At 42.8% G+C, this 16,900-nt stretch overlaps 1 protein-coding gene across 1 annotated transcript; it reads right to left on the bottom strand.

The window, feature by feature from the left end:
• Window positions 1-2: 2 nt before the first annotated feature.
• LOC119315822 (indole-3-acetaldehyde oxidase-like) lies at window positions 3-16,674 on the bottom strand (the record flags this gene model as incomplete). Its single annotated transcript, XM_037590294.1, has 3 exons — window positions 16,438-16,674; window positions 275-1,900; window positions 3-103 (listed from the first exon to the last, which is right to left on the bottom strand). Coding segments are annotated over exons 1-3 (1,884 nt in total), but the record flags the coding sequence as incomplete, so codon positions are not given.
• Window positions 16,675-16,900: the final 226 nt, after the last annotated feature.

The raw sequence follows: 16,900 nt of genomic DNA on the forward strand, positions 1-16,900 counted from the left end.
AAGTTGAAACCTTTTATATGAGCATGAGGGTGTGTGCCGTAGATAAATGCTCCATATAGGCAATCCTTGGGAGCAGGGATGTCATCAACATAGACAGCCTCACCTGGACAAGAAGGAATATGTCAATATGACAGAAGTTAAAGGTGCCAACAAAAATGTTGAAGAGATATATTCATGGATGAAGCACATTAGTTATAAGGTTACAATTGAAGAGATAGAGTGCAAGGTAATTGAAGTAAACACTTGGAAGTTAAAAGTATAGGATTATACATACCTGAAGCTTGTAACTCTGACCCAGCTTTCGTGATTGGCTTCCCGATTGGTTTGTATTTCTCGCTGAAAATCAGCTCTTGCCTTGACCGAATAGGTAAATTATCAGTGGCAACCTCCGGCGAGGACTCGGTGGAACCATTCGTAATAGCCTTTCTCGGTTCAATGAGGTCCTTGCCAAGTGAAGACAGGAGACTGAACAAGAAAGCCACAGCCAAGCTGACTCTGTACTCAGGGTGCGTGGTGTCTTGTGACGGTCTGATAACATCTTTCAGCAACTGAACTGCTTCAAGTACCACAGGTGCACTCACTGATTTCCCCTTGAGGAACTCCTCAACGTTCCGAGCCCGGATGGCGACGCCGCCGTAAGCGCCAAATGCGAGGCAGATTTCCTGGATGATGAGGTCTCCCGATGCTGCATCACCTGAAGTCCTTGCCAGGAATGCAGAGTTGACATAGGACACGGCATTGCCGAACGGCCTCGGGGCTGCTCTGGAGGTCTCGAAGATGACACTATCTGAACCCCAATCAGGGACAAATATGCTGAGCAGAATGGTCTTGGCATCAAAGGGAGGCTGCTCCAGGAACTCCTCCAGTGATAGGCAGACCGTCTTGGACGCCGTGTGGATGGTGACCGTGGCGTCGGCGGCGAGGAGAAGGGTGGCGATGTCCGACGGGAACCGAAGCCGCTGCGCCATGATAAGGTTGCCACCGATTGTCGCCGTGTTCCGGACGAACGGCGAGGCCACCTTGCCGAGGTGGCCGGCGATCTTCCTGAATACCGGAGTAGTGCCGTCCGAGAAGACCTCGATTGCTTTGGAGATGGACACGGCTGCCCCGATCTCCACCCCCTTGCTGCTCCTGTCGATGACCAGCAACTCCGGAATCCCTTTGATGTCGACGTACTTTTCGTAGAGGTCTTGCTCCTTGTACACTCCGGCGCCGGTGTTGGACGCCACGATCTTGACTGCAGTTTCATCGAACCAGTTGGCGTCAAAGAGGTTGTCGAGCTCCTGGATGCTCCTGGGGTAGTACCAGCCATCGTCGCTGACGGAGCCGGCGGAGTGCTCTGGCAGCTTGCCAATGTTGGACTTGATCTCGGCCTTGAGGAACTCGGGGAATGTGCAGACAGAGCCGGCGGAGTACTGCGGCAGCTTGCCAACGTCGGCACGGTCGTCGGCGGCTTTCTTCCAGAAGGAGTTGAGGCCGAGATCCTCGAGGTCGACGTCCGCGGCGAAGCTCTTGCAGGCGTCGACGATGGGCCTGTAGCCGGTGCAGCGGCAGAGGTTGCCCGAGACGGCGTGCTCGGCCTCCGAGCAGGTGAGCCTGGAGAACCCAGCCGGCGGCGCCGGGGCGGCATGGCCGGGCTTGTCTGCCTTGACGAGCGCGGAGAAGATGGACATGCACATGCCGGGGGTGCAGAAGCCGCACTGGGAGGCGTGGAAGCCGGAGAGGCGCTGCTGGACGGGGTGGTAGCCATCACGGGTGTTGCCGATGCCCTCGCTGGTGGTCACCGAGCAGTGGCTCAGTGTGCCGAGGAGCGTCAGGCAGGAGTTGGCCGAGAACTCGGTCACCTCGTCGGTGGCCGGGTCGTACTTGGAGATGAGCACCACGCATGCGCCGCATCCACCTGCACGCAGCAACGTGACATATACATCGTAAATCAGAATCACAAACCGGCCGATTAAGATCTACTCCCTCTATCCTATAATAACTTGAAAAACGTTTTTATATTTATATTATGAGATGGAGGGAGTACTCCGGTAATCGTCGATTCTGCTAAAAGGACAGCGGTTGTTCTATATACTTCAAAGTTTGTAACTGCGTGGTTGATTAAAATTAGCAAACTACATTTTACAGGAAAAGGAAGAAAGGCGATCTCGCCTCCTGCCGCCAGGGCGCCTTCGTCCGCCGCCGTCCTCCGGCGGCTCCCCTCCGCAGGTCGTCGATGGTGAGGAGAGTCACCGAATCCATGCGTGTGGATTGTTTTAGGCACTAGTTTCTTAGGGTTTTTGGGCTGTTCATCGTCATGGCTTCGGCGATGGTGATGACGACGTCGACTAATAAATTTTCAGATCCTTCCTCAACGAGGCGATTCATTTTTGGGGTGGATTTAAAAACCAGACTGTTCAAGCAAGGATGGTGCGGTAGCGCGGCATCCTTGTGGTGGACCTGACCTCGGGCTCCGTCGTTGCGACGGCGTTTGCTCCAGGCCGGTGCGAAGTTTGGGAGGTAGTCCAGGAGCGGATGCAGATTATGGCCTGCATTGGCGACATCTGGAAGATGGTGGATCTGGGTTCATGGTTTGTGGCAGGAAGGTATGATTTCCTTCTCCAACGTCTTAGTTGGGCAGGGATGCCGGATCTGGAGTTCGATATATTTGCAGTAATGCAACTTTTTGTAAATACAAAATATATCCTACCTAGCAGTATAAATAATTTCTACATGCTTATTAAATATCACCATCTACAAAACGGTACATATGTAACCGATGCATTATTATTTTTCCATGGGAACATAAATTTATATCAAATGAAAGATGCTTATGACCCGTGATTATTCTAATCACACGATATAAGTTTATGTACACCATAAAAAAATTAGACACTCTCAGATGTTGCTCTCGCATTTGCGAGAGCCAGTGTGCCAGTTTGGTAATAAGATAGGGTATTTGCACTGATTGATTCTAGTTGAACTATTATTATAATAGTGACAGTGGGATGAAAATGCAATTCAAGTTGCACTGATTAATAGGACTATCCTCCTCCTTCTCCTCCTCCTCCTCCAAAAAGCTAGGGTTCCTGCCTCTTGTCGGCGTCGCCACAGGTCCGCCGTGTATCCGGTGGCCCTAGGGCTATAGGGGCGTGGTGGATCCTGTCAAGGGCCAGCGCGAGGGCTCTGATTATAGTTGTTTCTTTCTGTTTTATTAGGGTTTGTGTCCTGCTCAGGAAGACGAGACGGCGGCGGCACCCTAAAGATGAAATAAAGTTCTTCCCGTCTAGCCCCCGTTCCAGCTGTGCGTCTAGCATCGTTGGTGGGTGTGTGAAGATGTGTCTCCGGCGGATCTATCTTTGACGGATTTGCTCGGATCTCGTCGTTGTTCGTCTACGTTCGTGTGTCTTTGGGTTGGATCCTTCCGATCACGTTATTCTTCGTCGGCGGCGGTTGCTGTTCTGGTGTGCTGGTCCTATGAGGCCTTAGCACGACGACTTCCCGGCTGTCTACTACAACAAGTTATGTCCGACTTTGGCGATGGAAGGGCGATGACGGCGGCGCACCTTTAGCTCGCTTTAGTGCTTGTAGTCGTCGCTAGGTGGTCTATGAATTTAAATGTAATTTTTATTATTTCCGGTGTTCATTGTACTGCCATAATTAAAGATAAATAGGTCGGAAGTTTTCTAAAAAAATAAAATTAGTAGGACTAAATGGTCTTGGTACTCTATGGAATAAATGACAAAGAAACTACTGTCTCGAGGTTCGTTGACGTAATTTCAATGCTCCTTTGTGGTCAATATGTGACACAACTTGATGCCTTTCAAAATTAGTCAAGCTACACAACCACTCTTAGGCCTTGTACAATGCTAGATGTTTAGAGAGGTGCTTAGAAAAATAAACCGGATTTTTCTGAAGCATCAGTGTCTATTTTTACAGTAGAGACGCCTAATTAAGCGTCTGCCCTTTACAAATAAGCACCGATGCTTAAAAAAAGCTTGGTTTATTTTTCTAAACACCTTGCATTGTACAAGGCCTTATGATGAGTTACGAGTGAATCAATCGGCATTCTAACACTCTGCATTCAGTATAACATGATACATGATATTTTGTATAATTAATGCTCTTAATTGATTTCCACCATATAACATAACATCACATATGTCTGATGATTTTTTAGAAGGAAGGCATGCAAACTAGTAGCATTTTTTGTTTGTTTCTGTAAAAGAAAACTGCAAATATATGTAGATTTAAAACGAAAATAGTCTGCTGTAAAGGAGGGTAGCAACGCACGCCTCCAGAGGTTGACACGTATTCTAATCTAACGTCGTTCCATTGAATTAACGGTGAGACGAGGGCTGTGGCCTCCTGCCACATGTCAGTGCTTTGGTCCGCTCTGTCGCTATGTTCTGTGACTGTCGCTATGCCCTGGTCTCAAGGGCCTGTTCGGTAGTCCTCAGGCTTCACTGGATCCATAAATTTAGGCCTTTTTTGGTTCATAGGATAGGAATTTTATAGGAATAAGAAAATCATAGAAAGTGAGATGATATGTATGTCAATTCCTATAAAGAAAGAGATGTCATTTGGTGCATAGGATAGGATTTTTTCCATTGAGTTTAGTCTAATGTTTTTTTTCCTCCAAAACATGAAGGATTGATTCTTATCCTACATAAAAATAGAAATTCATTCCTACAAACCAAAGGGCTTCAAAGGAATTTTTTCTTTGCAAATCCTATCCTATAGAATTTCTACAAAAATCCCACAAACCAAAGGAGACCTTAGCTTCTATTTCTTGATGCTGGCTTCTTTCACGGGATCGCCATCGATGGAAACTGTTTGGCTCGCTAACTCCAGCTTCTGGTGCTTGCCGGCAGGCCAACCTGCATGAGCGGACGGAGCCCAGCCGGCTCAACACATAAAGTGGCCTTAGGCCCAGTCGGGCACATGAGGAGAGTGGCTGGGCTTGGCCCAGTATAGAGGGAAAGGTAGCGATCTGTCCACGTCGCCTCGAGAGGACGTAATAAGAGGGGAGAGAGAACATAGCGAACCGGTACGTGCCTCTCGAGTCACTTGCGGTGGCACTCCTATGTAATTTCGCCTAACTCCCGCTTCCCTTTTTCTTGGATCGCCAGAAGTGCTGCTCCCGTTTTTTGTACGTAGATTTTCATCAGATCCGGGAAGCTAGCTTCTCGAAGCCAGCCCGTTCGGCCCAGCTCCAACGAAAATTTGATGAAGCTGGAAGCTAGCCAACTACCGAACAAGCCTTAAGTTTCAATTTTTAGCACACACCCCCTCGGTACCAATTTAGTTTGCGTTTTTGGCTTCAGTCAAAGTCAAGCTTTTCAAAGTTTGACCAAGAATATAAGAAAAAAAACAATATTCATAATACCTAATGCATATGATATGAAAATCTACTTTATAACAGTTTTAATAGAATAAATTTTATATAGTGGATGTTAATAATTTTTTACAAAGTTTGACTTTGAATAAATCCAAAACGCAAACTAAATTAAACGGAGGGAGTACGCTCTGCCACACATATGAGCTACTCCCTCCGACCAGGTGCATTTGGCACCTAATGAAATTCAGAAATTCTAAATATATTAGTCGCCAATATTAGCTAGCATGGTGTGCAGTAATTAATTTTATGGGCAAACTCTAGAGAGCGAGGCACTTGCGACCAGTCGTTGCAAAACAGTGAGTGCATCACCCGCAAAAAAAAAACAGTGAGTGCATGCAAATGGCGGCACTTAATTGACGCATTTGCATGCAAACAACCAGCGTGGTGGTTGGCTGCCAAAAGGCATCTCGAACAGATTATGCAAAGTAAAATGTCCATGTCATTAACCAACAAATTATCATACAACTATTCTAATAGGTTATATCTAAGCTATTCAATAGATGGTAAAAAAATAAATGTGATTGCTCTTTATTTCATTTTGGACCTTGTGCAAAGGTTGTTGGTTAAGTGCATTGTCCCAAAAAGTTCATTAAGTACGCATATAAACACGTGTCAATTAATACTTTCTAGTCTAATCCATACGCACCTAGATCATGATGCATATTTTTAGACGCCCTACCCACCTGGAATCCTGGATCCCACCTGAATGGAGGGAGTACTGGTTTTTCTTAAAACGTAAACGAGCTATTTAAAACTAGCGCATGTGAGGAGAGATTTTTTTAATTGTTTAGATTTTTTTATCACATGTGTCATGTGGTGCATGACGATAGAGTTAGCTAGTACTAGATCGCTATCAGGTTTTCTAATGAAAAAAGAGCAGCTTGCTTGCGGTGCTTTGTGTTACCGGGAGAACTAGGCTGCATTGATTTTGCGAAAAACTGGTGAAGAAAAAAGGATCCCTTGGCTAGGATTTTGTGTGCCTCCCGTCGATGCCGTCGCCAGTCTACCTCGTCTTCTATGGTCTTATGGTATGGACTCATAGTGGATCCCGGCCTTTGCCGGTGAGAGGGCTCCATTTTTTCATATTTTTTTGAGTTTTGTTAAGGTTTATGTCTTGCTTAGAGAGGGAAGACGACGACGGCTCTCTGCTGATGGAATAAGGTTCTCCTCGCCTTGTCTCCGTTTCGATTGTGCTTCTAACATCGTTGGAGGGCGTGTGAAGATTTGTCTTCGACGGATCTCATGGAATTTGGTCGGCATTTGTTTTCGGTGGATTCATGTGGATCTTGTCTTCATTCGTATGTGTTCTTGTGTCTACAGATTAGATCTTTCTATTCTACGATTCCCTTCACCGGCGGCGGATGTTCGCTGATCCTATGGGATCTTAGCATGACGACTTTCCGACTATCTACTATAACAAAGTTTGTCCGGCTTTGATGAGGGAGGGACGAAGACGGCGGCGCGTCTTTGGCTCGCTCCAGTGCAAGTAGTCGTCGGTAGGTCGTCTATGGACCTTGATGTATTTTTTTTACTTCTGATGTTCTTTATCTCTACTAGTATTAAAGAAGAATCGAACGCCGTGATGGTTCAACCTTGTTCCCTCCCTCGCCCTCCTTCGATCCCCTCCGCTCCTATACGTGAAAAAAGGATCTCCTCGAACAAAAGAAAAGAAAAAGGAAAAAAAACAGCCCACGTACGCACGTCGTCCCGCGAGGCGGCGTACGCCATGTCGCCGCTCCGCCGTGCTTCATCTTTATCAAGCCGCCGGGAGATGGGAAGCGGGCCCCTTCTCTGTTGATGAGGTTATACCGGAGGTTCCAGTTCGGGAGGTCAAGGTTGACCATAGCCCAAGATCCCGGGCGACGATCGGGCGACCGGCCGGTGTGATGTCCATGTTCCCATCGGCGAAGCCCCTTTGCGTGGTTGTCTTATCTGACTCCTCTGCAAGGTCACCTCCAACGCAGGTAAGCTCCCCAGTCCCCACTCCGCCTCTTCTTATCTTCGCCAGGCACGCAGCGACCCGACTGATCCATCGTTGGCCAGCGGCAGAGGTGTTCGACGAGTTCATATGGGGACTGCATGGAGCACCACAATGTCTCCACCCTGTCGTTGCTCAACAACGACCTCGAGAGTCGATATGACCGGCTGGGGGTTTCCCGCTTGTCGTTGAGGCCTTCCGCGACTCAGTCCACGGCGCCGCCAGCTTTGGCCTGATCGGGAATTCGGGATAGAAGACGTACAACCACCCATAAGTTTCTCTTCCTTCTCCTCTCTTAACTTTTTGTAATGTCCCAAATCATCTATTTCATCATCACCAAGATACAACCATAGATGAGAGTTTGCGAATGGGGAATTGGAGATACGAGGAGGAAGCAGGGGTGAGGTTCAGAGAACGAGGGAGAGAGAGTTCAGAGGGAGAGAGAGTTCAGAGAACGAGGGGGTGAGGTTCCCAGGACACACTAGCCAGCTCATAAAGCTCTCTCGCATGGATATTCTGAGCCATGCGACTTATTCCCGCTGACACAGGCGTAGGTGTGACAATTTTGTACGGTTCTCTTCTCGGTCTGATTCCTAATGGAGAATTCGAGTAAAAAACTCCAGCTTGATTTCTTAATTATGATCTGCACTAATAGTGCAGATGCATATTCTCTCAAATTGTATACGGTTCTCTTCTTGGGCTGATTCCTAATACAAAACTTGTCCTAGATCTTGATTTATTGGTTATGACGTGCACTATTATTTTTGGTCAGATTCTTCCAGCAACTTCTAATGGAGATGGGATAATAGTTCCAGGATAAAGAAGAGGTATGAGCATGGACTTCTAATACTTCTCTATAAGTTTGACATTTTTTGACACTTCCTGCAAAAAGAAAGTAAATCTGTCATCGTTGAGACGTAGTCCACGAGAAATTGTGCTTTTCAGTTCCGTAAACATTGTGAGAGTTTTGCTTGATCTGTAACTGAAATCTGATAGTCTTGTTGTGTTTGTTACGCCATTCTGTATGTGGAATAGTCTTCTTGTTGTGATGAATAGGCGCAGGGGCAGCAATCGGAGGAGAGCGGGGCGGATGGGGTGGAGAACGACGAGGTTACACGGATGGATATAGCAGCACATCAGAGTTAACTTCATATTTCTCGCTGACAAATATTTTGCTTTTGCTTAGTATCCCACATCATGTTAGTGCTGCATCTATCTTGTTTGTTTACTGAAACTAGGAGTAGTAGTACATCATAGTTGTTGCTGAAAATACTCCTACCACAGGTGATATTGCTTTGATCATAAATGAATTGCCATGGAACTATATAATCTCGACGATTAGATGAAGATGATAAACACTATCATTGTCTTGGTCGTTTGGATGATTTGGAAGGAGCGATACAACAGAGTTTTGAAGGAAAATCCTCCCGTTTGGATCGCACATCGAATAAATTTAGTGTGGTGCGCACAACTGGTGTAAGGTAGGGGCCAAATTTCTTGCACACTTGTTTGTTTAACATAACCGCTCTGTTCTTCTCAGCTTATCCCATTTTTCAAAACATGTTCTGGGAGTGTCAAGCATTTATTTTCAAGGTCGACAGTTCCTCGTTGAACGGTGGATCTTTTACCAAGTATGGGGTCGCTTCAGGCAAGAGGAATAAGCTTTCCTTCGCTGCTATCTTGGTCGCATGCTCCTTTCAGCAAGAACGTAACAACTTGATGTTTGAATGGTTCAAGGCTGATGCTTTGTGCTTTGTATCTCTCTGTCCGACAAGGTTTATGGTTTGTGTTTCGGCAGTTACCTTCTTTTCCTATGTAGGTTGTGATGAGGTCGTTCTTTTCTTTTGAGCTTTGTACTCTGAGATTAGATACTATTATTTCTTCTATAATGATAAAATGCACTTCTCCTGCATGGTTTCGAAAAAAATACCTCCATTTAATATTCTTACAGTTTTAATCATATATGAACTGCTAAGGAACCATACCACCTTTCTGTTTTACTGCTATGTTTTTTACTAGCTATTTTACTTCAAGTACTCGATTTATATTTATTTTCTAAAACAAGTAGATTTATATTTATGAGCATGCACTTGCAGTTCAGTAAACTGGAGTATGGTAATTCATTCTCCATGAAGAATGACAAAAATGTTGCACCTTAATTAGGTATTGTTTTCTATGTTTTAGTTAAGATTTTTTAGCACATCTTTTCCTTGATATTCATATTCACATTTAAGGTCCATACCAGTGTACCGCCAGCTATTGTTTTGACTAACTTTTGTTGGTGTGAACCAATCTCTTTGAATATTGTCAGATAGTTTTGATCATAAATGAATTGTCACAGAACTATATAATCTCCATGATTACAATGCCTCGATTTAATATTCTTACAGTTTTAATCATATATGAACTGCTAAGGGACCATATGACCTATTTGTTTGACTACTAAGATTTTTTTACTACTAGCTACTTTATTTGCAGTAGTCAATTTATATTGTGTTTTGAAAGTAGGTTTTGATTTATCTTCATGCACTTCCAGTTCAGTAAACTGGAGTATGCATTAATTCATTCTCCATGAAGTAATGATGAAAATGTTGCACCCTAATGAGGTATTCTTTTCTATTTTTTAGTACGCTTTGTACTACAAGAGGCACTAAACATAGGACTTGTAGTGTAACCGGATCTATACATGATTAAGTATATATATACTCAAGTACCTACTGAGTCTCAGTTTTGTTTATTGCACAGACTTTGTGTGCATGCATACACAATTTTTTAGAACAATGACTATGTTGCATGCTGGTGTCCCTATGTTTCTATCCACAAGGCTATATATGTGGCTTATCATCAGAAATAAAATGAGTAATAGGGGCTGAGGAGAATGTACATTCTGTAGCTAGCTGAGCACAATGGATAACAATACATCGTATGTATGGATTCTGAACTATGTAAAGATGAGGAGTCAGAGTAATCACATGCCTTTTATTACTTTGTTGTTCATATTTCACTAGTAGAAAAAGGGTCAAATGTGAAGCACATTAGTGCCGGTTTGAATTTGAGCCGACACTAATGTCTCCATTAGTGCCGGTTCCAACGGCTAGGCGGGCGGACATCATTAGTACCGGTTCGTGGGCAACCTTTAGTGCTGGTTCTTGCCATAAACCGGTACTATTGAGGCTGTGTCGGGCTGTGGTCAGGCTGGGGCCTCACGAACATTTTAGTACCGGTTCATGGCATAAACCGGTAATAGAGTATTTTAGTAAACTGATTTTTAGTCCCACCTCGCCAAGAGAGAGGCAGTAGGAGCGATTTATAAGCCGTGAGTGCAGAGACGATGAAGGAGAGGCGCAATGCTCACCTGCATGTTGCTTAGCTTCAAGCCTTTCGAAATAGCATCGATTGCATGGAATTATGTGCAGTGCAGTCTACACTATTCCGAAAAGCTTGAAGCTAATTAAGCAGCATTGCACCTCTTTTTTTATTTTTAATAACTTATTTGAACTCCGGACTTCTTGTGTTCAGTATGCAGCATTCAAAGCGACATCATCAATTTCCAACACGTTCTGACATCATTTGTTGTTTTTCAGTCATTTACCAATTTGTTTAGAGAGCTAAATGACCGTGAAATTGAAAATCACTACAAAATGAAGTCTGAAAATGTTAAAACTTGGCATGGTATCATCATTTCACCCGCATAGCATGTGCGAAAGAGTAGAGAGGGTCACGACAAAAACTGGACGCACTTTGTGTACAAATTGGACAATCTCTTTCGGAGTATCAGGGTTTCGGACGAGAACTCATCTGTTACACGGGCACTTCAATGTTTTTTAAACTTATATGAACTTCGGACTTTTTTTTGCGTTCAGTATGCAGCATTCAAAGCGACATCATCAATTTCCATCATGTTCTGACATCATTTATTGTTTTTCAGTCATTTACCGATTTGCTTAGATAGATAAATGATCGTGAAATTGAAAATCACTACAAAATGAAGTCTGAAAATATTGAAACTTGGCATGGTATCGTCATTTCACCCGCATAGCATGTGCGAATGAGTAGAGAGGGTCACGGCAAAAACTGAACGCACTTCGTGTACAAACTGGACAATCTCTTTCGGAGTATCAGGGTTTCGGACGAGAACTCATCTGTTACACGGGCACTTCAATGTTTTTTAAATTTATTTGAACTCCATCCTTTTTTGCATTCAGTATGCAGCATTCAAAGCGACGTCATCAATTTCCAACATGTTCTGATATCATTTGTTGTTTTTCAGTTATTTACCGATTTGTTTAGAGAGCTAGATGATCGTGAAATTGAAAAAATCACTAGAAAATGAACTCTTAAAATATTGAAACTTGCCATAATATCATCATTTCACCCGCATAGCATATGCGAAATAGTAGAGAGGGTCATAAAGAAACTAAATACAAAACAAAAAATCACTTAGAAATAAATAGAAGATAATAAATAAAGCAGAAAAGACAAAAACTATATAAAAAATTTACTCAAAAATAAATAATGCAGAAAAAAGTACTCAGAAATAAATAGAAGAAAAGAAATAAAGCAGAAAAGAAAAAACTATATAAAAAAGTTACTTAGAAATAAATAGAATAAAAATAAATAAAGCAGAAAAGACAAAAACTATATAAAAAATTTACTCAAAAATAAATAATGCAGAAAAAAGTACTCAGAAATTAATAGAAGAAAATAAATAAAGCAGAAAATAAAAAAAGTATATAAAAAATTACTTAGAAATAAATAGAAGAAAATAAATAAAGCAGAAAAGGAAAAAACTATATAAAAAATTTACTCAAAAATAAATAAAAGAAAATAAATAATATAGAAAAGAAAAAAACTATATAAAAATTACTTAAAAATAAATAGAAGAAAATAAATAATGCAGAAAATAAAAACTATAAAAAAATTGTTGGGGCGTTGCCCAGTGGGCCTGCCAGACCTAGGGTGTGCAACTTCAGGTCAGAAGGTCCGACAGACTCACAGGACAGCGCGCCATAGTTAGGCTCAGAGGCCTGCTATATAAAGGAGTTCGAAGGAGCAGCCGTGGCTGAGTTTTATAAACCAGTGCGGTCGCCCTTCGCTCGGCGAGGTGGGACTAAAACATTGTGTACCGCGGTTGGCAGTGCAACCCCTTTAGTACCGGTTCGTGGCTCCAACCGGTACTAATGGGGGCCTTTAGTACCGGTTCGAGCCACAAACCGGTACTAAAGGGGTCCGCTTCCCGCCGCTTGACCTGGACAAGATTGGCCTTTAGTACCGGTTGGTGGCTCCAACCGGTACTAAAGGTCCCTCCTATATATATGACACTTACGAAAAATTCAGTTTTCATCCGCCGTCCGTCTTCTATCCAACGAAATCGCCCGATATCGTCGCCGCCGTCGCCCATCGCGTGCCGCCCTCGCCGCCGCCGCCGCGCGGCGTCGCCCCCTCCGCCCGTCGTCGCCGTCCCCGCCGCGCGCCGTCGTCCCCGTCGCCCCCGTCGCCGCCCCGTACTATGTCGCCGTCTCGATCGCGTCGTCGCCCCCGCCGCCAGTCGTCACCGTCCCCGTCGCGTCGCCATCTCGCGCCGGCGCCCGTAGGCTGTCGCCCAACGCTCGTACACACACATACAGACACACACACACACAAACACACATATTTTTTTACTTATTTTCTTTTTTCTGTTGTTTAGATTAATGTTAGATGAATTACGTAGATAAGAATATTAGAATGTTAATTAATGTTAGATGAATCAGATAGAAAAGTTGTTAAATAGTCATGTCAATTGTTAGATGAATTAGCTAAATATTAAAAAAATACTATGCAATGCAGACACATACATCTATTTTGAATGCAAAACTTGACAAGCACTATGCAAGGCTTATGCATTTGAGCATGATATGGTTATCACCTTTGATATTCGTCCGAAAAATAATATTGAAGGTAATAGAGACATCTAGGTCGATGTGCAGACGCCTCCAGTTCTACCATTATGTGAGTTTCTCAACCATATTTATGTCTTCGATATTTTTTATTCAAAAATAGTTGACAAGTAATTTTTATTGACAACTTATTTCCAATTTAGCAAACATGTCCGGCGTTTGATAGACAGGACCGTCCACTGTCCCGGGGCTGAACTAAACTGCGAGGAGACAAGTCATTATGTTTCATGGCTTGAGGATCTTGCTGCTGTCAAGACAATTTTTTTGAATGCACTTAGAAATGTTAGTACTCAAAATATGCGACCAATATTGTTCGTACTGAAGTACGGTCACATATATTTAGGAAAGATGGTAAGATTTCTACTATTTCTCCTCAGTGCTTCTTTTGCATACATTATTATTTTTAAGCTAAACTTTATTTTGCTAAGTATGTTACTATATGATGTTCTTCAACAGGGACTCCCGATAAATGTTGTGCCTGATTGGATCGAGACTAAAGGTATCATGAATATTGTTAGCTTACAGCCAAGATATCCTACAATTCATTTAGTGCATTGAGGATTTATAATAGCGAGGAATGCTTAATAGTAAAAGACTGGAGCAAAATTGTGAACGATCGCAAAGAAGTACTAGGGGCAGCAATCAGAAGCGCAACCCACGATTAGGAGACAGGTTCATCTGCATGCTCCAATATGATGAATCAGGAAAGCTATACATGTTCTATGTTATTTTACCTGAGAGAGAGCAGCAGGAGTGATTAGCTAGTTCATGCTCTTAGTACTTGTCCTCTCATGTCCGTGTTCTTCGTCCTGAACTTAATCTTAAAGTGTGATTTGCTTTTGTGGTGTTATGAACGCTTATAATATCATTATAATGAATGTTTCTTCTTTAAGCTACTGTTGGTGATGATTAGATAACAGTAATGACTATATGATGATTAAGTAGTGGTAATGAGACGACTATATATAATGATTTTTAGCTAGCTATGAAAACTGTTGTTTGTGATGATATATATGATGCAAGAGTTTTTATATTAATATGATGATGATGAGTTATTATATCATTTATGAAAGAAAACGCAGATTAGTTTCAACTGGATGGATTCTAACTAAGTGATCAAGTATATGCCATATTCATATTACATCAGTCACTTAATTAGGTGATCAAGTATAATATGGATATGGCATATACTTGATGACTTAGCTAGGATCCACATGCATCCAGTCAAACTAATCTGCGGTACTTTCACCTAATGACTTAACAACTTATTATAATGTAAAACAATCACTAAATTAAATTGAAAACACAAAATTAAAGTAAAAATAAAAAATAAAATCAAAACACACCCGAACATTTAGTATCGGTTGGTGTTACCAACCGGTACTAATGTCCTACACGCCGCCGGAGCTGGCTCGTGCCACGTGGTTGCCCTTTAACGTCGATTCGTGCGGAACCGGTACTAAAGGGAGGGGGACCTTTAGTCCCCACACTTTAGTGCCGGTTACCGAACCGGCACTAAAAGGCCTTACGAACCGGTGCTATAGCCCGGTTCTGCACTAGTGTTTAGAACTAGAGAGAGGGAAAGACGGAGTTGCTAGCTCATACTACTTGAGACTGAAGGTCATTTTTCTATATAGTACCACATATGATGGCATGTAGTTCTTGTATATACATATACTTGAGATGTTCTGGATAAAGTTGGAGCCATGAATCTAAGCTTAGCTTTTTTATTACTTTATTCCTTATTCTTTTTGGGGAACAATAATATAGCATGATGTAGTTCTTGTATATACATATACTTGAGATGTTCTTTGAGCGGAGTATCCCTGGTCTTAAAACTTCTTGAGCCCCATAAACAGAAATGACAAAGTGATAGCGCTAATAAGGTGAATTCAAAGCTAGATTCATGGGGTGGTTGTTGATTTTTCATTCTGAGTTGTGTTTCGTTTACATTAAACTTTTCCCATTCCCTTCACCCCTGCCGAGACATTGGTTGATGTGAAGCCCAGAACAAATTCAATTGCACAATTATCCTCCTTGATTTAAGGCGTGCCCTTCACATGTAAGCATTTCTTGCAGGAAACAACAAGAGCTCCCAACTATTCACTAGACTAGGAAGAAATGCATACATAAAAAGGAAGCTATTGCAAGCGCACAGATGAGGATGAGACAGAGAAGTAGCCCAGCATGAGAAAGATTGTCATCATATTTTATCTTCTTGTATTTCAGGTGGCACTTAGGTGTGGGGAAATGGACATGGTGATTCCTAGGAAGGGAGTTGAGTGGGAGCAAGACATAGAACTTTGTGAACGAATTTAAATTCTGAAGGGAAAGGCATTTCGCAATACAGGGCTGGAAAACTTCACTCTAGGTTGTATATAAACAATCTAGCAACTAATATGCACTTAGTTTATTTTTTACATGTCTCTTTATGGTTCAAATTATGTTTAGTGGGCAAGCATATATCGACCAAATTATGTTCGGTTCTTATATTATTATCAGATTCTAGAACGACTGTATCCATCTTTTAGTTTTCATCTTCCCAACTGAGTATTCTTTTGCTTCACTCCCTTTGATGAGTGAGTTACCACAATAAATTCAGGTTTGGAAATACATGAACCTGTCGTTTGAATGGTCTAGTTAATCGAAAATATGAACTTTCATAGAAACATACACCAACACATGAGCATTAGCTATCCGTACAAAAAGCAAAAATAACACACATCGTACACGCTAACATATCATTGCCATATTGGAGTTTTCTGGAGTGAAGTAGAGTGACGGCATTGAAGCTAGAGCAAAGGATTGGTTTGAGATAAAATAGGTTGAAGGAGGAGCAACATTTGTCTTGTTGGTAGGATATGGTGTCTCGTGACGACGCACGGTCAGTCAACTAATGCTATCTTGACAGTTGATGAATAGATCGAAAGTTATTTTTAAAAAATACTGCAAAAAACTGAATCAAAGAAACCAGGTCATGAAATCAAGCACTAGCAGAAATCGAAGACGACGCATATATTCAGCTCACATCCTCGGGTCGACCGATAAATAAACTAACTAGTGAGTTAAGCTAAGCTCCCCCGCAAAAAAAAAGGTTAAGCTAAGCAAGCTCTTGGAGATGGATGCATGGAGCAACTCACCTTCGCCGCAGCTGATCTTTGGCCCCCGGACGGGCGTCTTGGTGCGGAGGAACTCCAGCAGCGTCATGGACGGGTGGACGTCCGCCCCCGCCGCCTCGCGCCGCACGCCGTTCACGGCCAGCACCACCACCCTCGCCGTCTCCTTCCCCATCTCCATCTCAACCCAACCCAAGAACGTGCTTTCCTTTTGATTTTTTTTTCTAGTTGTTTGGATCGCACGTGGTGAGCAACTGTCCTTTCTTCTATGTACTAATATGGTCAAGCTAGGCACAGCTAGCTATATTATATACTCCGTAGTACTTCCTCCATTCCATAATATAGTATTTTCTCTATTCACATGCTTTAACTTTGACCATAAATTTAACTACCAAAACCAATTGCGGTGGGAGCAAAAATTATATCAGTGAATTCGTATTCAAAAGAAGTTTTCAATTATATAATTTTTTCTCCCGTCGCAATTGAT

Source organism: Triticum dicoccoides, chromosome 6A, assembly GCF_002162155.2.
Source record: "Triticum dicoccoides isolate Atlit2015 ecotype Zavitan chromosome 6A, WEW_v2.0, whole genome shotgun sequence".
In the NCBI taxonomy this organism is placed as follows: domain Eukaryota; kingdom Viridiplantae; phylum Streptophyta; class Magnoliopsida; order Poales; family Poaceae; genus Triticum; species Triticum dicoccoides.